Source organism: Lipomyces doorenjongii (genome assembly GCF_038497915.1).
Source record: "Lipomyces doorenjongii strain NRRL Y-27504 unplaced genomic scaffold V1508scaffold_26, whole genome shotgun sequence".
NCBI classification, from domain to species: Eukaryota; Fungi; Ascomycota; class Lipomycetes; order Lipomycetales; family Lipomycetaceae; genus Lipomyces; species Lipomyces doorenjongii.
The window spans coordinates 1-25,780 of record NW_027118093.1 but is presented as its reverse complement, the minus strand read 5'-3'; the positions used below and the strand labels follow the sequence as shown (position 1 = coordinate 25,780).

Here is a 25,780-nt window from a genome sequence, read left to right as displayed (position 1 = left end):
AATAGTCAAGAAATCGACTGACGATCCGCTACTTTGAATTTCCGTGAATTCGTTCGAAGCATAAGTTAGGCTCGACAAATAATGCCGCCTACTCGTTCTAACTACACCAATCTACAAGCAGCCTCGCAGGCCATCTCACAAAGCGACCTCTCGACGGCCTTCATCACGTCTGCTGATATTGCCGATACTGCTAGCGCTATTAGTTTGGCGCAAAATCTTGCTGGCGCGACTGGTATGTGTAATTTTCCTATTTTAGCGAGGGATTGGCTGGCGATTTGGTGCCCGAGTATGGGGGTCTTGCTTTGTTGTGGTGTTTTGGCTGACTGGGGTTCAAGTCGCGGCCCAGCCTACGGCCAGGAAGCGTAAGGCTCCCACCAAGAATGTGCAGCAACAACAGCAACAACAACAGCAACAACAACAACAACAACACCACCAACAACAACAACAACAACAGCCAGTTGCGCAGAAGAGAAAGACGCGAACGAAGTGGACCGATGCGGAGACTAATGACTTATTGAGAGGCTGTAACACAGTATGTTGTGGATGTTGGTTTCTGAGTGATTTGGGCTGACCTTGTCTATCAATAGTATGGTGTCGGAAATTGGAAAAAGATTCTTCAGGATCCCCAGTATGTTGTTCTGGTTGTTCTTGCGATGGACTTGTCTAACAAGTTCTAGATTCACATTTAACGGCCGGTCGGCTGTCGATCTGAAAGACAGGTTCGTGTATGCCATAAGATGCTAGACCGGCCGAAACACTAATTGCACACAATGCACAGGTTCCGCACTTATTTCCCCGATGAATATCGAAGACTTTATCCCAATGCTACTACCCACGGTGGTAGGCGGCAGCGTGCACCTCTTCCGAACGCATTACCGAAGGTGAATCGTAAGGAGCGACGTAGCTTTACGCCAGAGGAAGACGCGCGTCTTCTTGAGGGATTCCTCAAGCACGGCCCATCTTGGTCAAAGATTCAAAAAGATGAGGAGCTCCACCTGTTTGAAAGACGAAGCACTGATTTGCGGGACCGGTACGTGCAATCGTAACTGGATTTCCAGATTCTAATGATTTTCTAGATTCCGAAATGCTTTCCCAGAGAAGTACGCTGCTGCCGGATTCAAAACGAGACCGAAGCACGGCTCCACGAATAATCGACAGCCTCGTACGGCCCCGGTTGAGACAGTGCCAGAACAGGGCGTGTCCGACATTGTTGATAACATTTTGAATGGAAATGCAGGGACTTGGGGAGCCGACGATGACCACAGTGGTGCGCTGTTTGGCACCACCTCTGACTTGGTTGATCCAACTGCGGGAGCCGGTGGCAGCGGCGACGCATTCTATGACACCAATAGTGGTTCAATGGCACAATTGGTCGCTAGTAACGACAACAAGATTCCAATCGACCCCAAGGTCACTGAGGCATCATCCCGCCGCAAATAAACTTATCGATATTACGCTGTTTTGATGCTGTGGTGGCGTTGGCTCCTTTTGGTGGAGATTCGTTATTGCTCTTTTGCTATGGTTGAAAAGATCTGTCTTATGCTACGTTGTTATGGTTAATGTAAATTATGCCGGGAGTGTTGTTTTGTCCTTGGTTTTTATATATTATTACTGCTGGGAGATATTGTTATCATTGTTATATATTATATGGATATATGTATGTGTAGTTTTGTTGTGTGTGTGTGCCGTATTAGTCGTTCGTTTTAACTACAACCTTGTTTTTGTTGTCTTGCGTGCTTCATCTTTACCCTTCGTTGAAGCTAATAATGAATTTTCCCAACTTCGTCTCATTTCATCATCACGTGTATATCTTCCTTCCTCCTCGCACCGCCAATACCACCTAGGCGTATAATTCCAATGTCGAAACTACCCGATCTTCTACGCGTTTTCGACGGGGCTCATCTCCCGCAGTCGCGAAATTACCCGCAACTCATATTGATCACATCGGCACTCTCGACGAGCAGCTCATGGCTTCTCCAACATTTTGTCAGAGCAAGTACTACAAATCAGCCATGTTCTTTCTATGAGACGAATAGAGTACCGCAGAAGCGACCCGTCGTTTTTGTGTCGTTCTCGCATGATATTGAGTTTCACATACAATGTTTCAGGAAAGCGGCAAGTATCTTGATCTGCATTTCTTAAGCTCGAGTAAGTGTGCTTATTGGTGAATCATCTGATAGGGCATTGATTTGAATGCATTTATTACGCAAAAGCAATTTATCTACGTCGATGGCTTCACGAAACTGTTCGTTGCGTCGCCAAACGAAGCGAAATCGGTGGTGTATTTGCAATCCGAATATAAATTAGCATGGCTAAACCAAATACTATCAGCAATTGTGGAGTTAAAAGCAGGAGATTTGTCACCCACTTTAATTTTTGAAGGACTGGATATTTTGCATGCGCTGGGGATAATGACTGTGGACGAGATCCTTCGATTTGTTCAGGACATGCAGGAGGTAAGACGTCCCTGTGCTTCGTGTGCAAGTATGTAAGGCTTATATGTACTCTAGCATTCCGGGATTTCAATAACATCGTCAAACAGCGCCTATGGAATGCTCACCGGCATGTCCACTCTCGCACAAGAGCAAACCGCGTACTTACACGCTCTAGTCCGGCGAGCTGTCGCTGTGTTCAGTATAAGGCCACTTAGTACGGGTATGGCGGAGGATGTCACAGGTACGATTAGAATTACAAATGGAGGGCAGCCGTGTGACGGGCGAGGTATTGTCGAAGAGGGTGAATTTCATTATTTTCTTGCAGATGGGAACGTTGGCGGTGTGAAGGTGTTCGAGAAAGGACACCGATAGAACGTCATAATGTACGGAAAAGAGAGAATGTAAGACAGAGATCCCTCGACCTGTAAAATTTACTACGGAGTAATGTATCTTGATAGTGCTATAAATTTGAATTCGGTAGATACAGGAACTCTGCTGGTCGACCAAGGCAAATCATACTTTAGCGCCGCACCTGTTTTCTTCACGATCCCAGTGCAAGAATCGGCGTGCCGTCTCCGAGAGCTCCCGGCATTCTACACCTGTTCGACAACGGCATCGAAGCTAGGAATCTGGCTCACGAGAGATAAACCGCAGAGAGAACAGATCAAATATAGAGCGCTAACATGAGTTTTGCGAGAATCAGGCCCCGGGCGTCTGTTTCCAGCCGGCTTTTTCGGCCAGCGGCACTCCTCGACCCATCAAAGCGCTTCGCGACCCCACCCAGATTATTACAATCAAACGGCTATTTACCAGTACGGGGATATGCCGACGATACCCCAGATACTATTTCTTCTTACCAGTTGGGAGTTGGATCTAGTACGTGATATTCAATGGCTAACAGAGAATTGGCTTTTAACCGAAATATAGATGATTATATTCCACCAACGGGACCGAATCTTCCCAAAATAACTGAACATACTAGGCTATATTTTAAGGCGCTTGGCAGATATCAACTTCATATTTTCAAGCAAACTCTTACGTATATATTGAGTCTTCCGGGATCCGTAGTGAGACAAGCTAATAATAGATAGGAAAATATTACTTCGACTGAAATATAGAACCAAACTTGACTACAAAGATTTAGAAGTGCGGGCCGAAGATGCCTATATTGAGCTGAATAAAAACTTTGCAGCGTATGATTTTGCATTGTTTTGGCTCGGTCGATACTAATAAAGCCTAGACGAAAGATTTCGAATTTGTCCAACCTGAGTACGATGTTCGTTGAAGAAAATCTCAAGGATCGGATTAAAAATATGAATAAGGACTGGAAATTGTCATGGTATGTTGAGGGTACCATCGAAAAGACTAAGTGCGTCAGTGTGTCTCCAATCGCTCTTGGTCAGGAAGAACCACTTCGATTCGTGCAGCTCATCTACAGATTTTACACGCTTCAGGTAATTAGCGGCGAGCATCTATAGTTATAGTGGTAAAAGTAGTGCTCACGTCTGATAGAAACTGGAACTCATTTACATGAAGAATAAGAATATTCCCAAGAAGATGGAAGAGAAGAAGGTGCTGGACTACATAGTGTTTGTGTATGATACTCAAGAGGATGAACTAAAGGTCATGGGATCTGTATTTGAAAGTAAGTTCACTCTGATAATCGTTATGTTATTGCTGGTAACATCTGACGTTAAACAGCCCCCGTCACTGAGCCCTTGCCAGTCCAGATAACCTCAGAGAAGCTTGTTCTTGCCGCCATGCAAACCAAGGGAGATCTTTTCCGAAAGAGACCCACGCTACCGAAGTTTTAATCAATTTTGGCATTGTCGATCATACTATTGTACATATGGGAGTTTGGATATTTGTAGATGATTTACTAAAGAGTTTAGCGAGCTTAACTGCGCCACCTTTATGTTTGGGACTGTCTTGCTATTGTCTAGTGGTCGCGACGCACTTCGTTGTTTCTTGAAAATAAACCGGTCTTCTGATTGAATGTGAAGTTTCACGTTGTCTATTACAGGTGTCAATATCTTACTGACTCGTCATTGTTGTAGATTGACAAATCACTTGTGCGAGGGTGCACATTTCTCTTATAGTCAGTCTACATTGCAAGAAAGCGGATAATATAATATAAAATGGATTACTGCTTTAGCGCCCCGGTAAACATAGCATAATTCGGGCGAACTGAAAACCCGGCACTGGGTTATTAAATGCATCATCAAGTCAGTCTAGAGATCGCATAAGGTAAAATAGTTGATTAGATTCTTGACCGCACGCAAGAAAGGACGATGTGAAAGCTCACACACATAATTGTGTGAAGTACACGGAGAATAAGTACGACCGCCATCTTTGTCCTGCAATCTCAGATGATCTAGGACAACTAAGGAGATACCATCGAGGTAGGCAGTTTCCAGTAGCCAACGCTGTTGCTAGAGCGACTATGCTAAGAACGGATGCCGGATACAGTAGTGTGGCTGGGTAGAGCACCTGCCGCGTGGCTGGGTAGTTTCTGAAATGCGATTATGCGAAGCTGCTCACTAAGGCGGAGGAGCGTTCGTACCTGTGGCGTCAGAGTGGCTGCGTGCATACCTATTGTGGCTTGATGTCCTGAGCCGCACATAAGGACGTAGGGTCCATCGAATAACGGCGACGAGTTTTGCCAGAAAATGCCTCCTGCATCTGGCTCTCCATTCAGCCCCGTCGCCAAACTCTGATACTCCACCAGCAATTGATGAGAAGATGTAACCGTTTCAAGGTACTCATTGGCGGTTGTCTGTGCTGCGATGAATACTATTCGAATGCTATGCGACAGAGGTGGTTGGTTCTCCTCCTTCTTTCGGCCAGATATCTGCTTGACTCTGAATAGCATCTGACCTTCATACCAAAATCCTCGTCACTGCTCACATTAAACACCACGTTGATTGGTGGAAAAATTATTTTTAGCTGTGTCCTTGGTGAGACTGGTTCTAATTGAGGAATATGCCCCGCCATCTGCGCCGCTTGCGAGGGACCATGTAGTTAGTCCAGAGGACTTCGATACACGAGATCCGCTGTTCTCAGACAAGAATCGTATCTGACTATGATTCGGCGATTTCAAGTTCTCTACCAGATCTCAGTCGCCCTTGGAACGCAATGTATTTAGATCCAAAGTTTTCCCTGCCGTCCTGTTCTGTCATCCCTCTGTCCAGCTGCGCTCTATTGACCTGTCGGTCCCACTGTCAGACAATTCTAAGTCTATACGGTCCTACTGTCAGACAATCCTACGTCTATGTGGCACTTTGTTCGCGTACAGCGGGTGTACTTCATTAACTAGGTTCGTCCGCGCCGCCCTTCTGCACCGGCATTTACCAAAAGTTATGAATTTCTCATGGGCATTATCGTTGAAATCCAGTTGGTGGATTACCAATTTGGCTCTGCTACTGGGATTGACTTTGAATATCTCATTCTCAGATGCTGCAGGTATATGATCCCTTCCAGCCAGATGTTTTGTATCTTCGTTACTGATTGATCGCGCTCAGCTTTGCCTGAAATATTCTACACCACTGTTAATGAGCCCCCGGTCTATGTTACCATTACCAGTTGCACCATTGGTACTACCGAGGTAATTGCTGGCACAGTCACAGTCACCCAGACAATCGCGGAGACCAACACCGCCATTGCGACTATCGCTGCTACTGCTACTGCTACCGATTTCGATGTCGTTACTGCTACTGCCAATGGTATGTACTCCGAACTTGCTTTTACTGACGCGCATGTTTTCCTAATGGCGGACTAGACTATGTTACGGCTACTTATGTTACGACTGTTGAGCCGACCACCACGGTTGTTGTCAAGACAGTCTCGCCGGACGATGGCATGACGTCGTCAGTTCACGAAGCCACTGCCTCGCAGGGTATAAATTTCGTCAGTTGTTCATCGCTGGACAGATTTTCTAATTTGTATACAGTTACTGCCCCTTCCACATACGATATCGAATCAACTTCTATCATTACACTCTCGACTTTGTCGTTCACGGAGGAGGTCCCTACTTCAACAATTGAGACAACCGAGCCTGCGATGACAGCCGACGAACCTAGTTCCTATTCAACTAGTCGAATCTACCTTGAGTCGTCGTATTCTGTATCCTATTGGACTAACGCGGAAGCCGGAGTGACATCCACTTATCCTGCAGAATTATCTTCATCGACTGATGAGGTCGTTGAGTCTAGCAGTTACACTGTATTGTCGTCTTCTCCCACGGCTGAGCCTTCCATCGGCAGCGTCGGAAGGGTTTCTGAATCGTCAACATACTTGGTTCCATCTTCCTCTTATTCCTCCTATGCATCCCTGACATCTTCTGATGGTGTTGGCTGGTCCGCCGCAACGATTTCCAGTTCGGCAACTATTACGACGATTCCTAGCGAATACGCTTCGTCTACTCTGACATCTAGCCAGGATACTACCTCGACGACGACTACGCTCTATACTACAGTTACAGTCACAGTCACCTGGTCTTGGACTACTATCTCCACAGATTTTGACGATGCGACGTCGTTTTCTGCGTTGGCCACTCCTACTTCGGACACTACCTATGCTACTTCTACGATAGAATCCAGGCCAAGTTTGCATCCGACGGTCGACACTCCAACTCTAGTACTGTCTACTTCCACAACTGCTTCGTCAATCCCGACGTTAACTTATATTACCGTGTCACCGTCGACTACCGAAAGTGTTGCCACTTCGACTACCGAGGAGGCAACTTCTACCCCTGCCTCCGTGATCAGTGATTCCAGCTCCACACCTCTCTCTACAATAGTTCCATATGCCTTAAGTTATAGTCCGTACACCAACTCGGGAGACTGCAAGACTGCCGAGGAAGTCAGTGAGGATCTCGCTATAATCGCAGCAAAAGGCATCTCTACTATACGCATTTATGGCACTGATTGCAATTCCATCAGTACCGTCGAATCCGCTGCCGAGATGTATTCACTTAAAGTCATACAGGGTCTATGGATTGATTCATCGGGCATCGACTCGATTGACAGTGGCGTCACCGATCTCATCTCGTGGGGTTCTATGGATAGCAATTGGGATATGATTGCGATGATTACAGTTGGGAATGAGGCTGTTCAAGACGGCTATGTTACTGTTTCCGAGCTGTTGACCAAGATTAGCTCCGTTCGAACGCAGTTGCGGGACGCAGGATATACGGGCCCGATCACGACAGCTGAGACGCCGAATGTGTTCATCTCGAATCCGGAGCTCTGCATGTCTGACTTACTTGACCTTGTCGCCATCAACGCGCAACCGTACTTTGATGAACATGCGACTGCTGAGACGGCGGGCGAGTTTGACTTAGGGCAGATCCAAGTGACGAAAGCTGCTTGCAATAACAAGGACGTGTTTATTACCGAGACAGGATATCCAACCTCTGGATTAACGAACTACAATAACGTCCCGTCAGTTGAGAACCAAAAGATCGCGGTTAAGAATATATTGGAGGCGACGAATGGTAACATCACTATGTTTACAATGTACAACGATCTATGGAAGGCCCTTGGACCATATGAAGTCGAACAGTCCTTCGGTATATTTTATTTCATTTCGTCTTGGATGGTCTGCAGAGAAGGCTAATGGGTACTTAGGTATAATACAAATATTAGCATAAGAATTGACAAGATTCCTGTTTATCTATACTGTATATTGTATTATAATTTCGGCAACGTTACATGTACTACTATCATTTTCATATTCTGTCACTTGTTTATGTATCATTTTTGGCGCTAGGTAAGTATTACTTAGTATTAAGGTTTGAATCTGCTTGGGATCATTTTGTTTGTTTACTAAGAATTGTGTGTCAGTGTATCTCTAATCGGCGTGGTTGTGAAAGCGAAGTGATGGGTGAATATGGTAAGAAATTTGCCGGTGATATCCAATTGAGAAAAGTAACGTATCAGAGGATATTATGTGGATTTATGTAGTTTACGGCAATTAATAGAATGTTAATCTCTGCTGTATTTGACTTGTTACGATCGTTATATTGACAAAGGATTAGCATGAGGCCTCTCGTGGTATAAAACGCAAAGATGGGGTAATTATTTAAGGGGCTCGTATCCATCGAACTCTCTACTTTCTACCAAACCGTCGTGCCGCGTTGTCTCAGAATCTGTATTGATTATCGTACTGCTTTCAAGGCTGCATTATCCGTGATTTATCATTGGCACGATAAGCTTATATAACATTTGAGGAGATTCTGCTGGTATATTTGCAGCGAAGGAAGAACAAGAGGTCGGTACTTATTATTACTACGGAACGTACTACACAGGCGGGTATTTAGCCACTGCACTGTGTGAATAACAGCGTCTATGGGAATATTTGACAAGTATATGCGTAATTTCTAGTTTGTGTGTCTTGGAGATGGAAAGCGATCACACTGCGGTTGATTTACAGCAATATAGCTGACTGGTTTATCAGACTAAACACCATCGTAATTGTAGCTACACCAACTGCTAGTCAAAATGCTGATCAAGGTTAAGGTAAGTTAGTCCCGCTATCCACAGCTCATCAAGTGCCAGATTGATTCTCTATTAGTAACACTTGGCTGACCATATGAGTAGACTCTCACTGGCAAGGAGGTAAACACCAGCGTTATTGAATTGAATCTCCTTCGTTAATGTTTCTGGATTTAGATCGAGTTGGATATTGAGCCCACCGATAAGGTATGTCGTCTCTGCGCGTTTTATATGAGTGCGTACGGTCTTGTTTGATAGAGAGTCAATGCTAATGATGAATGTCAGGTGGCGCGGATTAAGGAGCGTGTCGAAGAGAAGGAAGGTATCCCACCATCGCAACAAAGATTGATCTACGGCGGCAAGCAAATGTATGTATGCGACTAGTTGTATTCCCAGGACCTCTACCTCAATTGCGAAACTCCGTAGCATGCTAAAGAATGGTTGTACTAAATCTTTCATGCATAGGGCGGATGACAAGCCAGCAAGCGAATATAACCTCGAAGGTGGCGCGACATTGCACTTAGTCCTCGCACTCCGAGGCGGTCGAATCTAAAATCCTCATACCAAAATCCCCCGGATCATCAGAATTAAGTTTGTGAGGAAACAAAAGTAGCCAGGGAGCACGAACGGGACCATGGTCAACGATATGCGACCATAGTTGTTCCCATATTGTAACATACCTACCAATCAGCTACATAGAGCAGGGGGAATAGAATATGATTAAGCTAATAATACTATTCACAGAATGAACTTGGGGTAGATGGAAAATGCCAGTCGCAATTGTGATTGTGGTGCGCTATTCGGTCTTACAATAACTGCTTTGTTTGTGTTGTTTACATTTACGTACTATTTTGCCACATAAGATTGTGATATTTTGTTTGCTGGTTTGTAAATATACTCACTTGCTCATTAAATGTCTGCATATGTTTTTCGATCGATATCAGCATAGGTGACTGACTATATTAGAAAAACCTACTAATGCATCGTTCTTTCGCGTCGTCCACCACCCCTTAATGACCATGGCCGCATTGTTGTCCATCGTGGTTTTCTAATATCAGGCATTCAATATCCTGCCAACGCCTGATTGATTAACAACTTTTTAACTATACCCGTGGTAGAAGTAAATCAACCGGAATCTCCCCATCTCCACACTATCACACGTCACGAATGTGTCACTAACGATAATATAAAACAAATTTACATCTGCATTACCATCTAGATGAGGACAGTTACATCACACGTCCATCGATAATATATTATTCATCCTAATATCATATTACATACTAGTGCGACCTAGGTCAGACGTGTGCCATGTCCGCAAGCGTGCACAATCACAAATAAAAACAAGAGAAAAATGTCACAACTAACTCTATATTAGTAAAAGTGCCACCACAGACGACCTCCATAATAACTTTCAAAAGAACTCAGACAAAATTCAGAAGAAACGATGAGAAAAAATCTAAAGTTATAAAACGGCGGCAATGATGATATTTCACAATGAGGTAATGTAGCGTGGAAGTCCAAGCGTACTTTCGCTGATGTCGGAAGAGACAGTCAAACAAGAGAACAACGAATAAGCAATAACTACGCGTAATGCGCGCATATCAAAATATACACGTAAACCAATGCCAATGGGGATCGACGGAGCAGTTCAAAATAGAATAACCCAACCAGAAAATTATCTTCATCACCCAACCCAATAAATCCTTTTTAAAACCGTGTCATACGTCTACCATTCCCAAGTCCAACCCTCTTTGAGCGGCTCCTGACCTGTTCGTTTTTGCCTGTATTCGATCGTACGTGCCCACGATAACGCCTTCGCGATGTTCTCGTCAATGATCTCCCGATTTCGGTTTCGAGTTCGGGTCTTCTGATCTTCAATATCACGTTCCGACATCTCGAGAATCCTGCCAATAACAGCCATATCATCCTCTTCGTCGCCTTGAATCCACATGGAGTCCTCTGTCATATAATCGTATGTCTCCAACAGCCGTCGCTTGCCAACGATTGGAACACCAGCGATCAAACTAGCCGGGACTGAACTTGAAGCCTTGCGGTCGTAGTATTCATCAGAGGCGAAAGCCGGCAGCAGAGCGAAGGATTCGGAAAGAATCTTATAAAATTCCAAAAATTCGAGACCTTCGTTAAATTCGACACGGTCACGGATGACCTCCGGCACCTCGGGATGATTTCCGTGGCCGATCAAATGCATCCGTAATTGCTGGAACTGCGGTTTATCAGGATTATTCTGGGCGAAAGCACTAAAGCGCTCAAAAATTGATTTGTAGTCACGTCGGACGGACTCATAGTTTCCTTGCAAGCTGAAGCTCATCTCCTCCTTCGTGCTTGGCTCGACCGGAAAGACGGGAACAAAAACCTCGAATTTGCTTGCAGCACTACGATGTTTGGGCTCCCATGATGGAAGAACAGTCTCCTCGACATATCGTTTAGTGTGACCCGACAGGAACAAGAAGGTGACACGCTCGGCCTCAATCCACGGTTTGATAGCGTTGTAGTACTTGTACGACGACTCATTATGCCACCGATCCGCATGGTGAATGGTGCAGAAAAGGTAACTGCCATTTCCAAGCATTTCCGTCATCTGGGGTTGCAGCCTTGTTACATCGAACTCGCAAGTCGTGGCCAAAATAATATCTGGATGAGGCTCTTGCTCGTCCAGCTTCATAGAAACCGAGAAGCGCGGCTTTGCGAGGTTTTTCAGGTTGAAAGACTTGAGGATGGCGAAAATATTAAATCGCGGTCGAAATAGATATTGGTAGATGTAAGAATTCGGGATCTGCGCAAAAGCATAAATTAAGGCGCCAAAAACTTCCTCATGGGAGCCGGCGTTTTCAATGAGGAAAATGCGCATAGGTTTGGGTAATTCGCCATTCTTGATGGCAGGAAGGAAACCCGCTGTCCCAAAATTAGTAACACTATTATGGAGGCAAGGCAACAATCCTTACATTCATCAGGCTGAAGAACATTAGCTGAGTCTTGAGCAGGTTGCTGGGGCTCGTTCTGAGAGTCGCTCTTTTCCGAGGTCGTCGCAACAACTGCAGTCGTGTCGGTTGCCGCAGCGATATCAGTGACCGACGTAGACTGGCCGAGTGCTGGAATAGTCTGAATATCGGCCATCTGTTGCTCAAAAGGTACTACATATTCAATTAGCACGATAATACCCTCCTAAGCTTAGATAAGCAGCAATTGACAAATAGTCTTCTCCTAAACCGCAACCCCCCATCTGAAGTTGGCAGCATATGTAATTGAGGCATATCAGTCTGGTGGCGACCAGATCAGGCGTCGATCAATTGGGGCACACATCGTAGGAACACAGAGCCACGACATTTCAACGCCGGGTGCTGGGATTCTTAAATGAGGTGCCCACTACGAGCGAATCCCACAGTAACAGTAAATACACTATAGGCCATGGGAGGAGAAAGCGCAAAGACTAATTACAATTGAGCCGCTAACTGAGAAAATACGCACCGGACGCAGATACTCTTGAATCTGGTGTGGAAACCGAAAAAGGGACCAGGGCTGGAGGACTGTCACTCGCGTTCCATAGGATGGATAAGCCGAGGAAGAGGATCACCGCAGTAAGCAGGGCAATGAGAGTGTTAAATGGTCTCATTAGCATTGTGGTTGACAATCCTGGTGAAAATCTGGCGGAGAATGAACAATAGGGATCTAAGCAGAAGGAAAGCGTCGCTCAGGGGGGCGCTCAGATATGAGAGCAGGATGTAAAGAGTGACTAAAGAGAACGGCGAACAAAGCACACTTAGAACCACGGCGGCCAGAAGCAGACGAATACGCACAAGAAGAAAGGAGCAGGAAAAAAAAGATAAAGAAAGGGTGGAGATGGGGGAGCAGTTGAATAGTAGTAGCTAGACGGCGGTGTTGCAGCAGCCGGCAGCAGCAGCGACAATGCTGGACATCGCTTCTGTGGCACTGTGGCGCAGCCCTGCTGCAACGTCCGCTAAAAACCAAGCAAAGGTGGCGGCAGCAAATGTTGCAACAGAATCAGGGTCAGGGCTGACATTTGCCGCGGTTGCAAATCCTGTGGCGGTGCGCCAATCAGGCGCAAAACAACGCGCCGGCAGTAGCTAAATAATGAAGACCACATGTAATTATACTATATATCATGGATATGCGTAGTAATATTATTATAATAATTATATATAATAGCGCGTCAGGGTTGTGGCCAGGAAATAGTTGACCCCCTCATTTTCTCACCTTCTCATTTTCAACTGCATCGATGTGCAAAATAACAAGCGTACTGGCATTTAAACACCAATTAGCTGGACCGCTTCAGCAACGTCATTGCGTCAGAGACTGTGGACCGCGATCCAGTGTAAGTACTTAGAAATATAAGATATTATTAAGTGGTCAGATATATGTGTATGATATGCATTTCTCGCTTGCTTCGGCGACTACAACTGCAACACGCGTCACGGGTCGCTGCGTCCTGTAAATTATACAGATAACGATGTACGCGGGGCTAAACGGCTGTGCTGCAAGATGCTTTGTTAATGCTCTCATTCTGGCTTGTGCTCACTACTTCTCTGTCGTCAATTATATGGGTTATGCTTTTGCTGCTCACAGTTGCCCTGATTGAGCTTGCAGTAAATAGATGTTATGTATAAGTTGGGATCTGCATGCCCAGGATACTAGTGTATTTCTATTGCCACCTTGAGCATGAACGCTAGTCCCAACGAGGAATAATCGATTTATCCTATTCTCGAAATTAAATCTTGACTTTATTAGACCCTAAACCTGCAAGATTCAGACGCGTTTCAACGCGACACCTGATAGTACAGTATTGCTAAAGGAGTATAATTGCAGTGGGGTGAATGCTCAATGCACGACTAATTTGTGGTTGTTACAATAATATTATTAAATTTGGACTTCAATATCTTAGTGAGCTGTCGTATTCGAAAAGAAGCAATTTTCATTTGTTTCCCCATCATTGCTTCCCATAATTTAAAGTCCTTTTGTATCTCTAGCATGATTATACTAGTTCTCATAAAAAATTTTGTTTTACTTCGATGAATCTATCGGGCGAGACAATCGAATGCCATAAAACGCTGCGTTTGTTATGGCGTCCAGGGCTAGGGTTTTGCGCTTTACCACTAGGTGGAAAGTTCTCCTCTTTGACGTGAAGAAGTTAATTGGTCTAGTGGCCTAAAGGTAAGGCGCTGCTCTCCGGAGGCAGAGATTGTGGGTTCGAGTCCCATCTAGACCTTTTTTTTTCAGTATTTTGCCTTTGTCAAATACAAGCACAAATGAATTTGCTTTTGATCCTCTAATATTATTGAACTAACTTCGAAATCAACTGCATTAATTAGTGTTCTTTAGTCTACACTATTATAATCTTACAGCCGTCGTCGAATATTATTTTTTACTTCAGTACCTATATATATATACTAAAATGTCGCTCATAACTCTGTATGCTTAGTATTCTCCTCTTCGAATCTTTTCCCTCAAAGCGACAATCGGTAGCCGCTGGTTCTCTGGAAATGCAGCCAGCTGCTCGTCGGTAAATTCCATTACCTGCCTTATTAAAGCAGCCTTCTGAGGGTCCATGTTTGTTGGTACAGTAGGTGTGCCTGTTCGCGATGCAGGATTGCCAGACGAATATCCAGCGCCTGCAAACGCCGGTTGCGAAACACTCGGGGCAGCGGCAACCGAAGGCGGTGTGGAAGTCGCTCTCTGCTGTAAACCGACCAATTGCGACGGTTCAAAGGCCCTTGCTACAGCTGTCGCGTCCACCAGACCCAGTAATAGCATGCCTTGCACAACCGCGTATGATAGTTGAGGCGAGACTTTAAGCAATTCACGTGCTTTGGCGGGGTTCGTAGCAACCACGGTTTTGAGTTCTTGGAGTATACTAAGCATTTGCGGTGCCGTATATGATGAGAGAGTGTTCGATATTGCGTCTGGTGTGGAGAGGTCTGGTGGAGGAGCTGTGCCTATTGGTAGGGGTGGCAGCGTTGAATCTTCTATTGCTCAGTTAAATTCTTATTCTGGAGAAGAATCTGGGATTTAAGAGACATACGTGCTGCAGTTTTGTTGCTCGTGAGAACATTCGGCCCTATCGAGGATTCGTGTGAGAAATCGACGCGCAATTGCCGATTACTTAGTTCATAGTTATTTAAATTTCGCACAGCGGACGCAGCTGTTTCAGAATCTACCACATAACCTTTAGCATCGGATCACTGAAATACGTCGCTGAAATGGGAAAATGTACCATGATATTCAACAAATCCATATCCTTTTGGCCGTCCGGTCTCCTTATCAAACACGAATCTGAAGTTGACGACAGGGCCTACCGATTGAAAAACATCTGGAAAAGGGAAGAATTAGTATAGTCATAAACCAGATTAGGTCATTCAATCTCTTCCTGAATCTGCATACCCATGATTTGCTCTTCTGATTGATCGTATGGAATGTTGCCTACAAAGACAACGCGCCCTCCTGTCTTATCACTCATAGTGATACTTAATAATTGTCGGTTCGTTAATAATTCGACAATCCCTCGGTAGGTAATTTTCTCAGTTAATGAGTCCGATCCGCTGCTCTTGACCGTCAAGTGAAATCGACCGATCGAGATGCTTCAATCCGGGTAAGAAACTCACGCCGCTGTGCACTTACGTCACGACCCCGGTGAACAATTCCAACGCATGGCTGAATATTTGCGCCGCGGTATATCATTCAGACGAAAGAACTGCCACGCAAACTTTACGTTATCTCTAGACTCTGCTTAGGTCTAAGTCTTTGACAAATATAGATTTATAATAGTCTGGTATGGAAACTTTGACGACTAAGTTTCCTGGAGTGATATTACGACGCAGAAGTGGGAGCAGCCAGTCGGGGAGCGATCACGAGACCTCGAAGGAAGTGCCGACCACTGATTATTATCTAGATAACCAGTGAGTATATGAATCTTTTCATTTGTTGAGATTTAATATTCACGACTAGTAATACAGATTGCCTATCGACCAGCTGAAGAAGGAAGTTCTCGCACTTACTCATCGATTAAAAATTGCTAGATGGCGAAGTGTCCCAATCTCGGAGCACTCTCAGATTAAAGTCACTAGGATATCTGGTGCACTTACCAACGCTGTGCGTTCTTCATATCAAAATATGCGACTCTCCCATAGATACTAACGATGCGCCTATGTAGGTATACTGTGTCACTCCTCCGGCGAAATACTTGTATCAAAATTATGAACAACACCACCTTCCGCAACACGCAGTAGATTCACTAAGCAATCCTGCGCATCCGCGGCGGAAAAGCGTACCCTCTTTGAAAATTCAGCATGTTCCGCAACTGCTGCTACGTATCTATGGGCCCAATGCCTCGCAAATTATCAATCGAGCAACGGAACTAGCCCTCTTGAAACGTCTGTCGAGTCGAAATATTGGCCCCCGTATTCTCGGTATCTTCGCCAACGGTCGATTCGAGCAATTTTTAAAGGCACAGACGCTTACAAAGGAAGATATTCGGTCTCCGGATGTTAGCAAGGTTATTGCCAAGCGCATGAGAGAGTTGCATGATGGTGTCGACTTAACTTTCGACGAAAGGTCGCAAGGACCTGGTGCCTGGAAGAATTTTGACAAGTGGGCTATTGATGCGAAAGTTGTGCTGGACAAACTAGATGAGACGATTGGGCATATGCAGGGCATGAAAGATACCGGGGGATTGGGGCCCCCGTGGTCGACCAGGCGTGTGTTAAGGGCGGATTGGATGACGTTTATGGAGGCCGTCATGTCATACAGAGAGTGGCTGGATAAGGAAATAGGGAGGCCAGAAGTATTAGCGAATGGGCTAGTATTTGCGCACAATGATGTAAGAGGCTCATATGCATTATTTACATGATTGGGCACTTACTCGTTGATAGGCACAATACGGCAATTTGTTGCGGGTTGAGCCACCGTCAGGCTCGCCTCTACTTAGACCTGCGAATGAGCACAAGACATTGGTTGTAATCGACTTCGAATATGCTAGTCCAAATGTTCGAGGATGCGATATATCCAACCACTTTGTAAGATATTTCATTGGGGTTTGGGATCGCCGTGTTGACAATTATTTAGTGCGAATGGATGTCAGACTATCATGACCCTGAGCGTCCTCAAGATATTCACAGCGAGAAGTTTCCGACCGAACAAGATGGTTTACGATTTATCGAAAGCTACGTGGCCCATGGCCTCGACGCATACGAAGATATTGATAGAATTGACAGAGAGATTGCCGCGCTTAGTCGAGAAGCAATCATTTGGCGCCCGGCTATTCATCTCGGCTGGTGCATGTGGGGGATTATTTCCGCTCCTATTGAGAATGAGCCGGATGACTCGGACGGGTTCGTAGACTTAGAAGATCCTGCTATTGAGACGCATTCGGAAGCACAAGGTTTGGAAGCTCCTCAGTTTGATTATCTTGACTATGCGTCTCAGAAGGCATCTCTTTTTTGGGGAGATATAGCGAACTTGGGTATTCCAATCCCGGACGGGGTTGATACGCAATATGCTATGTATGTTGGGACAAAATGGAAGTACGCACGATATTAGCACGTCTTATTGGCCATGGAGTGAATAATGGGCAGCATCAATGATATGGAATTGTGTGTGCTGTATGCTACATTATAGAATATAAGTTTCAAAATATTTGTGGGCAGACGGTACAATCGTAATCGACTGGCTGCAATGATCTGTTCCAACATTACGCCTCCTGTTAGCTGGTACTAATATATTGAGCGGCTGCGACACGAAGTATTACATCGCTGCGAATCGCATGACATTAGCAATTACTCAGCAAAACAGCGGAAGCAAATCAGATCACAGGTGAAATGATAGATAGCTAGTCGCATTAGTGTTATGTGACAGCTCTGGACTCTGGCAATTGGGAGTTTTGGGGGATCGTTGGCCGCCGGGTAAACGTAAGGCGCTTGCGTAACCTGCCGTCGGCTAGATTGCATGATTACCCCCGTCAGCAGTACGCTGCCGCTTACTCTCTTTCTACCCACATTGGCACTATCCGGGTTTGACTTCGTTCAGGCTTGATGTGTTACTTCGTGATCTGCTAGCTGCATCATTCTTCCAACCGAAAGTATTATTGCCAACATTATTGTCAACATTTCCTTATTGTGAGCAGCTAACGATCTCGATCTGACCGTAACCATTGCGATCTAACCTGTTCAACGAAGGAGCCATGTCTGGAACTTCTTCTTTAGGCAATCCGCTGGAATTCTACGTTGTAGGGAATTTTCATCCTCTTCGAATCGATTCCGACAGATACGATGCTACAGTGAAAGCGAGTGGTCCGCCTTTGTGCTACTTTGACGAGGATGGGGATCGTATTACCGTATGTTGAGTGTCTGGTAATGCCGGTCGTTGTGGGCTTTGACTAACTGTCGGTTAGGTTGGATCCGCACATGAGCTTCGTGATCGAATCATTGAACTTAAGTCTGCGAATAAGTCGGTCGTTTTTGCGCTTACCGCCAAGGCTGGTCCAGAGTGGTACGATGCCGAGTGTGTTGACACGTTAATCATTCCATCTACTTCTGGTATTGATCCAGCAGCGACACCAGTGTCTATTGCGACTGTGCGAGAATCTGCCGCAACCCCCGCTGTTACCGCCATTACTCGTACGGATTCAGCTACATCGGCGATGTCGTCAGATTATACAGTTATTGATTATTCCGATGTGCCTACGCCTGAGGGTCCTATATCCGAGGTGGCGAGTACTGCTGACGACGAAGAGATAACAGAGCGGCCGGCCCCCGTCTCAAATCGAAGCAAGCAATTCTCTGATCGTCTTATTGCCGCGTTTGAGAACATGATGAGCGATACCGACAGCATGTCGCAGCCTCTTTCTTCTATGGCATCTAATTACGATCCTGATAATTATGATGACTTGTTTTCAGAAACTGTGAGCACTAGATCGAATACTGAGCCTGGTGAGTCGTTTCTGGAATCCGAACAGAGTACGTCCTCGGTGGCTACGCTCCGAGCCGGTCCGGCTCGGGCTCATGATTTGACATCACCGCTGGGTAGTAGCTCTTCTTTTCCGGAGGCTACCTACACAAATGGAAACTGGGCAGATACGCTCTCTGAAAGTGTTCGTCGCGCAATCCGACAACTTCAGCAAGTTGCTAATGGCAGCGGTAATGCATCCGAATCCTCCTCCCAACGATTATGTGAAATGGATCCGGAGCTGGCAGACAGCGTTGCTGAGCTTGTTCACAAACTCGTTCAGAAAGTAACTGCAAATGTTACTGCTGCTGAGCAAGCTTTACCGAATACTTCGGCTTTCACTCGCGATACTATGGATCGAACTTTGTGTACTTTCCAAGATTTTGCTGAGAAGATTGGACACGTTGCGCTGATCGGAGGGTACCAAGCTGCAGCTGCATCCCGTGAGGCTGCGGACATTGGATTGCAAGCTACTCGGGAAGCAATTCGGGCTGCGAGACAGAACACCCAAGTTGCGACCAATCAGCTTCAGCAGTGCTTGCGAGAAATTGCCGCTCAGTTCAACGAATCTGTTACTGCTCGGCGTGAGCAAGAGTCTCGGGAAGGGAGACACAGCGACTTATTGAATCAGATCAATGAAATGTGGAATACGTCTCAGCTTGGACGTCAAGAAGCAGACTCGCAAACGGATGAAAGCATAATCACGCCGTCTTCGGTTGGATCCGCTGGCATTAGGTACTTTAATGGGGAGAATGACGGCAATTCGTTTACTGTTCCTGAACATGGCTCTCCTCCTGAGCTTCCGAGAAAGATCCCTATTAAGCATGGGGCGGCGCATTACCCGCAGTTCGGCTCGCCGTCAGGTGAACTTGGTCCTTCGACGCATGCGAAATCACCCGGTGAACACCACTACCTCGGTCACCCTTCAAGATCATCATCACCACCATCTCCACCGTATGCCGCTCATGATCCTGGAATGCCTCCGAGTCCACCTGGATTGGCCAACGGGACTCCGTACCCTCATTCGTTCCCTCTTCATCCACAAGCTTCCATGCCACCTACTCATATGCCGAATGGAGCACCACCACCACCACCTCCTCGTCCGCGTTCTAGTGAATGGCACAATCATGGCTTACGAATGGCACAACATCATGGGCCGCGCTTGTCGAGTCATGCTAGCGATAATTATTTCGAGGAGCGTGAGAAGCACAAGCACCTGCGCGATTTCCCATACCCTGAGGATCATCATCACAACTTCCACGAGTTTTCTCGCTCGCATCCTCGGCATTGTGATCGCGGCGGTTCACGTCCATCAGATTCCGAGATGAGTGAAGCTAGCTCGAGCGCATGTCCGCCTCGGTATCATGGACATTCTCATGCCCCACCAGCTCGTGACATTCCGTTTTCACGAAACCCTCGTGTATTGCCTTATCCGCTGCCTCCCTCTCTTCCTCGATCCCCGGGATTCAGATCGCGACGGGTAGGTGTGGTCAACTATGCTATTCCATCCATGTCGGCCTTCCAGGATCTCGGAGGTTTTGCTGATGTGGAGTCAGCTGGGGTACAGGCTGATACTCCGCCATCTGGCGCTGGTGAGACAGTGGATACGGCACAGTCATATGTTAGTCCATCAGCTCCACTAGCCGATTATTTGTCCGCCGAAGATGCAGTGTGGGACGAAGTCGCGTCTGAACTCCACGGTTCTGCAACCCCTACTGCCAGTGTTGCCGAAGCAGTCAAAGAATTGAAACTTGAGGACGACGAGATGAACTCTGAACGCGCAAGGTATCAAGATGAGGTCCAAATTGAGAAGGTGACGAACCCCGAGCATGTTGCAACTGTGGAGCCGGCTACACCGACCGATGCTGGAAATCCTTGGTCACAATTTGATAGCGACGAACGCCGTGCTCGCCGCACAACTCAAGACCACACGGGACAAGTCTATCATCGTCAGCCTAACCATGGCGAAGTAGAGGATGTTGGGCCCGCACAGGATCCTTTAGCCGGTTTGAGCCGCGCTGGCAGCTATACTGATGCGCCTGGAATGCCTCCTTCTCCCCAAGCTATCTTGCAGGAAGGCGTTAGAGAAGATCAGTACCTTCCCGGTGGACGGTCGTATGAACCTTCAATTTCAGGGTATAGCGCTGCCCCTTCGTACCATACAGCACCTTCGATCAGAATTGCTCCGCACGAAGGTGCCAATGAACACGCGTCTGTTTTGGCTAGCAGGATTCAAGCTGTTAGAAGGCACCGTGGGGACCCCCGTAGCTCTCGATCGCGCCAGGGGAGCCGACCGCAAATGTACATTGAGATGCGTCAGCTCAGCCCCGACGCGCAGGATAGGGCCGATATTAATCGCCTTGGATTGGAGAATGAGGCTACTGACGCGGAACGCGAGTGTGCTCGTCATTTGGTCGAATTGGAGCTGATTTCGCAGGATAATATGGCTATGGCTATTTATTACGCCCAGCAGGCGAAGGGTGATGTTGTAGATGCTATTGACATGCTTGAGTACGATTGCTAACAAAATGCAACTGGACTTTTTGATGCTAACTAATTGTCAGGGAGGATTTGAAGCAGCTTGAGACATACGAAGCTCGTAACCGACCAGTCACGACGAACCCGGCCAATTCGATCACAAGAGAATCTGGCGATTGACTATCTAGGGAATGCTGTGCGGAATGTTGTTCCGATTGTTACGGCACGATTCCTTTCCGGCAATATATTGTCTTGCTACACAATCCCTGTGATTATAATGTTCAGATTTTCATGGCTTAGTCGAATAGTCTCTTAGTACTGATAGACGCGAACTGTCTCTTTTCATGGCTTTTGTCGAAGAGGTCGCGGATAATTCTGCAGTTTTTCCACGTATTTTGCTCATTTGGTGGTCCAATTTGAGCTAGCTTTAAGGCTGCGAATCCCAGCATGAGCAACGAGGAAAGTTTCTCAGTTTGTGGTGGATCGGGATGGAACAAGTGTCGGGACTTAAGAAATTGAGTATCAAGTATCAGGTGGATGATTGCTTAAGGTTTATATGAAAGGAGCCGATTTCGTGCGTTATTTACATGATGGTGACGTATACCTATATATACCTATGCCATCCTGCTATATCAATGTTGTTTCATGTGAGGAGTAATTGATTTATTAGCTATTGCTTTCGCGGTCATATGTTCGCTGGAATCGGCTTCAGGATCGTCCAATGAGAACTCCGCGAAGTATACATCTGGTACTATGAAAGATTGAGGATGATAATTCTGGCAGTATTGCACTCGGCACGCCATGATAACTGTTTCTCCAAAAGATATTCTTGATTGTTGTATACGAACTAGTCTGTGCGTTGAGTGCTATATTCTTGCGGCAGTCATCGGCTTATCGTGTCAGTGACGGAGTGTCGGCTCACGCCATTAAGTGTGTAGATCACGTTGTGCGATGCCTCCCCCTATTCTAGCTATGTATGCTGCAGCCACCTACGGCGGTGGCTGATGGACTGCCGTCGATTGAACAAACTTACGTTGCCCCTGGTTGAGGAACCTTAAAAAGAAGATTGCTGCCTTGCAGACTCAACGCACTTCGCTTCGAAAATCAAAAATTTTTAAACGGATTAACGGTACTCTGATTCTTCATTTTTCAGTGACTGTTAAATCACTTTCAATATCTAGCATGGCAATTCCGTCGACACAGGCTTCGAATGCCTGTATATATACCACTTATGGTGTGTTCTTGTGAGTGGTTTTATTGAACTTCGCTATACCGTGATGGTTCGCTCCCTAACACACTTTGCAGGGTGTTTGGATTACTAGTAGCTTGGAAATTTTCAAATAGAAAGGAGTTCCTTGCCGCCATTAGAAGCCAACCTGGTAAACCATGTTACTACTCATTGTCTTCAACCACTTAAACTGACACCGTACTTAGCTATTCCGCTCGCGTTCAATTTCATTGCTTCGGGTATGTAAATTTTGATATCCACAGTCTATGTGGGACAGTCATTCGTGACTCTGTGTGCACACTCCAGTTATTCCGCATCGTATTACGGTTTTGGTCGACTGTTCTTTCTGGCATCCTGTTTCTCTTTCTCCGTGCCCACGTCTATGAATGATGTCAATTCTATGTTCTCGCGCCGGAAGTACATCCACGGTCAGTTCCCGATCATTAGGAATGAATATGGACCTGTAAGAAGAGTCTCTGTTTAGTTTCATCCGTTGTCCGTCTCTGGCAAAAGATTATCAAACCTAACATAAGTGTCGCTTGTAGATATGATAACTCTCCTGCCGTCGAGTACTTAGATTGCTGTCGACAGTGACGTGGCCACTGCGGGTGCTCGTCTACCTTGGCTATCAATCTCTTACACATAAAGTTCTGAATGTACTGCATTACAATCTCAATCGAGGATTTGTGTGCATTAGATTGAACTGCTTGGTAGCGGGCTGAGATATAAACCGTTATAACTCGACCAAGTTAATACTTGCGTGAGGAATGTGTTGCCGCTACCATACATATATGGGTTCCTTTTCTATCTGACTTTCTTTTAATTAAATCTAACCTGTGTCGTCCGTGACTCTGACTAGCTATGGGATGCGGAATACTTTTAACATATCCTGAAATTGGCATTGTTGCAGGGGTGCAGGGTGTATTGGTTTACGCTCTCAGTTCGTCGCTTCCAATTATGCTTTTTGCCTTTGTTGGACCACTTGTCAGAAAGAATTGTCCGGAAGGCTTTGTCCTAACACATTGGGTTTTTGAGCGTTTTGGATATTGGGCCGGACTCTATCTTGGCATCTTGACTATTCTTACAATGGTACTTTCTTCTATGACTATATATATCACCTATGACTAAGCAAGTTTCTAGTTCTTGTATATGGCATCAGAACTTACCTCTATCCAGGCTCTGGTTGAGCTTTTGACCGGAATGAATCTGCCAGTTGTCATTGTCGAATGTGTCGTTACCACAATCTATACGACTTGGGGTGGTTTTCACACGTCTTTCTTTACAGACAATGTACAAGGTATTATGATGACTCTGCTGCTTGTCGTCGTCTCCATAGCCATGGGGACCAACATTGAGATTGACCGGAGTCAAATTGCAGCTTCTGGGCTGACCGGATCTACTCGACTGGGATGGCAGTTATTTTATATCTTGCCAGTCGCTATTGCATCTAACGATTGTTTCTTATCGGTACGTAAGCAGAGCCCTATTGTATCATGGTCGCAATGAAAGCTTATAGCCGTCATAGGGCTTTTGGCTTCGAACATTTGCTTCCAGAAACGATAAAGAGCTGAAGATTGCGTGCGCTATCGCCACGTTCGTACTTTTTGTTTATCTCACACTATGCGGTTTTACGGGTATCATTGCCGACTGGTCACATGTGTATCCCGGTAATCCACCACAAGATGCCTATCTTGCCTTTTTTCTCATTGTCGAAACTTTACCTGCCTGGGTTGTTTGCTTCGTCCTAGTTTTCGGTGTTGCCCTCTCCACGGCCGTGTTTGACAGCTTGCAGTCCGCGATGGTCTCCTCTGTGTCAAACGATATTTTCCGCAACAAACTGCCAAATAAGTACGTCCGTGGCATGGTAATTGTCGTTATGATCCCGGCCATCTTTGTCGCCCTTAAATCACCAAACGTGCTCCAAATCTTCTTGATATCTGATCTTATTTCGGCTGCAGCAATGCCAAGTATTCTTCTTGGATTGAGCCCACACCTTTTCTTCTTGAGTGGCTTCGACATCATTGTGTCCGGATGTGGCGGTGTTATGAGCGTTTTCATTTTCGGATGCGTATACTATGGCTCAGCATCGGGCGGAGGATCAATGTTACTGCTAATGAATGGCTTGTACGGGGATGATTGGAGTGCGTTCGGTGCATTCGTTGCTGCCCCCTTTGGTGCGTTACTTTTCCTGGTGGCATCTGTGTTATTCCGGGCTATCGTGTGCTTCATCTATGCGAAGGCAACTGGTACCGAATTCACGGTGTTTAAGAGGCCATTGCAATCGTCTGTGGACAGGAACAGCGTTGATCTTATTAGCATCAATGACGAAGACCAGTATCCTGACGAAGAGTCACTTCGTAATAATGATATGTTGGCCAAGAAGGTGTCGTATTAATTATTGGGTTGGCGTGCGCATATATTGAAATTTGTTCTATACGATTACACACTAATTTAAAGTGGGATTGTGGCCATCTTATGGTATTTTATAGAATTAATTGACTTCAATTATCCGCGAGAAAGCGTTTGGATGGATGTTATTTATCAATGAGTTCTAGTAACTCTGAATAATACGACACAAAAATATTTAAATTTAAGATCAGAAATTTGGTGGTGCAAAATAATAAATTATGTACTTCAACCCAACTAGTTTTACCAACTGATTGGAGTCGGATCTTGCAAGAAACGATGCTGGTAGCGCTCAGAAAAGAAAACAGACCGTTGTTGAATTGTGACTGACCCATTTGACGCGGGCAGCCGTTAATAATAATAATGATGCGCCTGTTCTGAAGTTGGCGTGGTCAGGATCACTCCTGAGCGCCGGGCCCCGGGCTCGCCACTTGAGCCGCACTCTCCGTGTCTTATTTGCTCCTTAATTTTCAATGGCGGCCGAAACATGACCGAGCGCCCACAGAGGCGTGCACGGCCAACCGCAGATGGAAAAACTCGAGCAGAAGGCACAACGAACTATTGAAAAGATACGCAGCGGGTCTTTTTGCCCAAAGCAATTTCTTTCCAGTTCTGGAACAAACCGCGCGTTCTCCATTCTGCCACAATTCTCGTTCGCAACGCGGTACCTGCCCGTTGACAACCGTGTTCTTCGAGAATTGCTGTCAACTCTATGGCGCCGGGGGTACCATCCATTCCCACACCAACTCCCGGAATCTGCAAGG

At 45.9% G+C, this 25,780-nt stretch overlaps 11 protein-coding genes and 1 non-coding gene across 12 annotated transcripts; 10 read left to right on the top strand and 2 right to left on the bottom strand.

Moving 5' to 3' along the window:
* Positions 1-81: 81 nt before the first annotated feature.
* V1508DRAFT_455900 (uncharacterized protein) lies at positions 82-1,780 on the top strand (the record flags this gene model as incomplete). The annotated part of the gene is made up of 6 exons (XM_066942633.1): positions 82-232; positions 336-532; positions 588-628; positions 678-719; positions 779-1,030; positions 1,077-1,780. The coding sequence occupies 6 exons, from the start codon at positions 82-84 to the stop codon at positions 1,438-1,440; spliced, it is 1,047 nt and encodes a 348-aa protein (XP_066795640.1). The 3' UTR covers positions 1,441-1,780.
* Positions 1,781-2,943, top strand: V1508DRAFT_417796 (uncharacterized protein). Its single transcript, XM_066940388.1, has 3 exons — positions 1,781-2,115; positions 2,181-2,456; positions 2,511-2,943. The coding sequence occupies exons 1-3, from the start codon at positions 1,858-1,860 to the stop codon at positions 2,805-2,807; spliced, it is 831 nt and encodes a 276-aa protein (XP_066795639.1). The 5' UTR covers positions 1,781-1,857; the 3' UTR covers positions 2,808-2,943.
* A 175-nt stretch (positions 2,944-3,118) lies between these two features.
* V1508DRAFT_404425 (MBA1-like protein-domain-containing protein) lies at positions 3,119-4,249 on the top strand (the record flags this gene model as incomplete). Its single annotated transcript, XM_066938628.1, has 6 exons — positions 3,119-3,311; positions 3,363-3,474; positions 3,527-3,628; positions 3,676-3,889; positions 3,948-4,080; positions 4,137-4,249. The coding sequence occupies 6 exons, from the start codon at positions 3,119-3,121 to the stop codon at positions 4,247-4,249; spliced, it is 867 nt and encodes a 288-aa protein (XP_066795638.1).
* A 1,363-nt stretch (positions 4,250-5,612) lies between these two features.
* Positions 5,613-8,416, top strand: V1508DRAFT_132292 (glycoside hydrolase superfamily). The gene is made up of 6 exons (XM_066935967.1): positions 5,613-5,897; positions 5,957-6,157; positions 6,214-6,330; positions 6,385-8,004; positions 8,063-8,226; positions 8,279-8,416. Exons 1-5 carry the CDS (start codon positions 5,795-5,797, stop codon positions 8,083-8,085), a joined length of 2,064 nt encoding a protein of 687 aa, XP_066795637.1. The 5' UTR covers positions 5,613-5,794; the 3' UTR covers positions 8,086-8,226; positions 8,279-8,416.
* A 519-nt stretch (positions 8,417-8,935) lies between these two features.
* V1508DRAFT_397604 (ubiquitin-related domain-containing protein) lies at positions 8,936-9,482 on the top strand (the record flags this gene model as incomplete). Its single annotated transcript, XM_066938162.1, has 5 exons — positions 8,936-8,953; positions 9,035-9,052; positions 9,107-9,136; positions 9,215-9,297; positions 9,395-9,482. The coding sequence occupies 5 exons, from the start codon at positions 8,936-8,938 to the stop codon at positions 9,480-9,482; spliced, it is 237 nt and encodes a 78-aa protein (XP_066795636.1).
* Positions 9,483-10,658: 1,176 nt separating this feature from the next.
* Positions 10,659-12,360, bottom strand: V1508DRAFT_404422 (uncharacterized protein; the record flags this gene model as incomplete). Its single annotated transcript, XM_066938627.1, has 3 exons — positions 10,659-11,845; positions 11,896-12,115; positions 12,334-12,360. The coding sequence occupies 3 exons, from the start codon at positions 12,358-12,360 to the stop codon at positions 10,659-10,661; spliced, it is 1,434 nt and encodes a 477-aa protein (XP_066795635.1).
* Positions 12,361-14,102: 1,742 nt separating this feature from the next.
* Positions 14,103-14,174, top strand: V1508DRAFT_t51. The gene has a single exon. It is a non-coding gene; the product is annotated as a tRNA-Arg (tRNA).
* Positions 14,175-14,191: 17 nt separating this feature from the next.
* V1508DRAFT_417778 (uncharacterized protein) lies at positions 14,192-15,510 on the bottom strand. Its single transcript, XM_066940387.1, has 4 exons — positions 15,347-15,510; positions 15,180-15,275; positions 14,988-15,119; positions 14,192-14,931 (listed from the first exon to the last, which is right to left on the bottom strand). Exons 1-4 carry the CDS (start codon positions 15,420-15,422, stop codon positions 14,384-14,386), a joined length of 852 nt encoding a protein of 283 aa, XP_066795634.1. The 5' UTR covers positions 15,423-15,510; the 3' UTR covers positions 14,192-14,383.
* A 226-nt stretch (positions 15,511-15,736) lies between these two features.
* On the top strand, positions 15,737-17,500 carry V1508DRAFT_404420 (kinase-like domain-containing protein; the record flags this gene model as incomplete). The annotated part of the gene is made up of 5 exons (XM_066938626.1): positions 15,737-15,861; positions 15,919-16,054; positions 16,116-16,781; positions 16,834-16,977; positions 17,027-17,500. The coding sequence occupies 5 exons, from the start codon at positions 15,737-15,739 to the stop codon at positions 17,498-17,500; spliced, it is 1,545 nt and encodes a 514-aa protein (XP_066795633.1).
* Positions 17,501-18,140: 640 nt separating this feature from the next.
* On the top strand, positions 18,141-21,562 carry V1508DRAFT_397600 (uncharacterized protein; the record flags this gene model as incomplete). Its single annotated transcript, XM_066938161.1, has 3 exons — positions 18,141-18,293; positions 18,351-21,415; positions 21,469-21,562. 3 exons carry the CDS (start codon positions 18,141-18,143, stop codon positions 21,560-21,562), a joined length of 3,312 nt encoding a protein of 1,103 aa, XP_066795632.1.
* A 1,002-nt stretch (positions 21,563-22,564) lies between these two features.
* On the top strand, positions 22,565-23,094 carry V1508DRAFT_432705 (uncharacterized protein; the record flags this gene model as incomplete). Its single annotated transcript, XM_066941957.1, has 4 exons — positions 22,565-22,626; positions 22,688-22,761; positions 22,817-22,849; positions 22,874-23,094. 4 exons carry the CDS (start codon positions 22,565-22,567, stop codon positions 23,092-23,094), a joined length of 390 nt encoding a protein of 129 aa, XP_066795631.1.
* Positions 23,095-23,373: 279 nt separating this feature from the next.
* Positions 23,374-25,075, top strand: V1508DRAFT_131768 (uncharacterized protein). Its single transcript, XM_066935966.1, has 3 exons — positions 23,374-23,699; positions 23,751-24,077; positions 24,136-25,075. Exons 1-3 carry the CDS (start codon positions 23,472-23,474, stop codon positions 25,003-25,005), a joined length of 1,425 nt encoding a protein of 474 aa, XP_066795630.1. The 5' UTR covers positions 23,374-23,471; the 3' UTR covers positions 25,006-25,075.
* The last annotated feature ends 705 nt before the right edge of the window (positions 25,076-25,780 follow it).

Bases quoted from the DNA above. Each gene is read 5' to 3' on its own strand.
- V1508DRAFT_417796 (XM_066940388.1), top strand. From the start codon at position 1,858: ATGTCGAAACTACCCGATCTTCTACGCGTTTTCGACGGGGCTCATCTC. The intron at 2,116-2,180 runs GCAAGTATCTTG...ATCATCTGATAG, and splicing joins TACAATGTTTCAGGAAAGCG to GGCATTGATTTGAATGCATT. The intron at 2,457-2,510 runs GTAAGACGTCCC...TATGTACTCTAG, and splicing joins TTGTTCAGGACATGCAGGAG to CATTCCGGGATTTCAATAAC.
- V1508DRAFT_132292 (XM_066935967.1), top strand. From the start codon at position 5,795: ATGAATTTCTCATGGGCATTATCGTTGAAATCCAGTTGGTGGATTACC. The intron at 6,331-6,384 runs GTATAAATTTCG...ATTTGTATACAG, and splicing joins CGAAGCCACTGCCTCGCAGG to TTACTGCCCCTTCCACATAC. The intron at 8,005-8,062 runs GTATATTTTATT...ATGGGTACTTAG, and splicing joins TGAAGTCGAACAGTCCTTCG to GTATAATACAAATATTAGCA.
- V1508DRAFT_417778 (XM_066940387.1), bottom strand. From the start codon at position 15,422: ATGAGTGATAAGACAGGAGGGCGCGTTGTCTTTGTAGGCAACATTCCA. The intron at 15,276-15,346 runs GTATGCAGATTC...TCCCTTTTCCAG, and splicing joins ATCAGAAGAGCAAATCATGG to ATGTTTTTCAATCGGTAGGC. The intron at 15,120-15,179 runs GTACATTTTCCC...GTTATGTGGTAG, and splicing joins TGGATTTGTTGAATATCATG to ATTCTGAAACAGCTGCGTCC.
- V1508DRAFT_131768 (XM_066935966.1), top strand. From the start codon at position 23,472: ATGGGATGCGGAATACTTTTAACATATCCTGAAATTGGCATTGTTGCA. The intron at 23,700-23,750 runs GTACTTTCTTCT...GCAAGTTTCTAG, and splicing joins TCTTGACTATTCTTACAATG to TTCTTGTATATGGCATCAGA. The intron at 24,078-24,135 runs GTACGTAAGCAG...TAGCCGTCATAG, and splicing joins CTAACGATTGTTTCTTATCG to GGCTTTTGGCTTCGAACATT.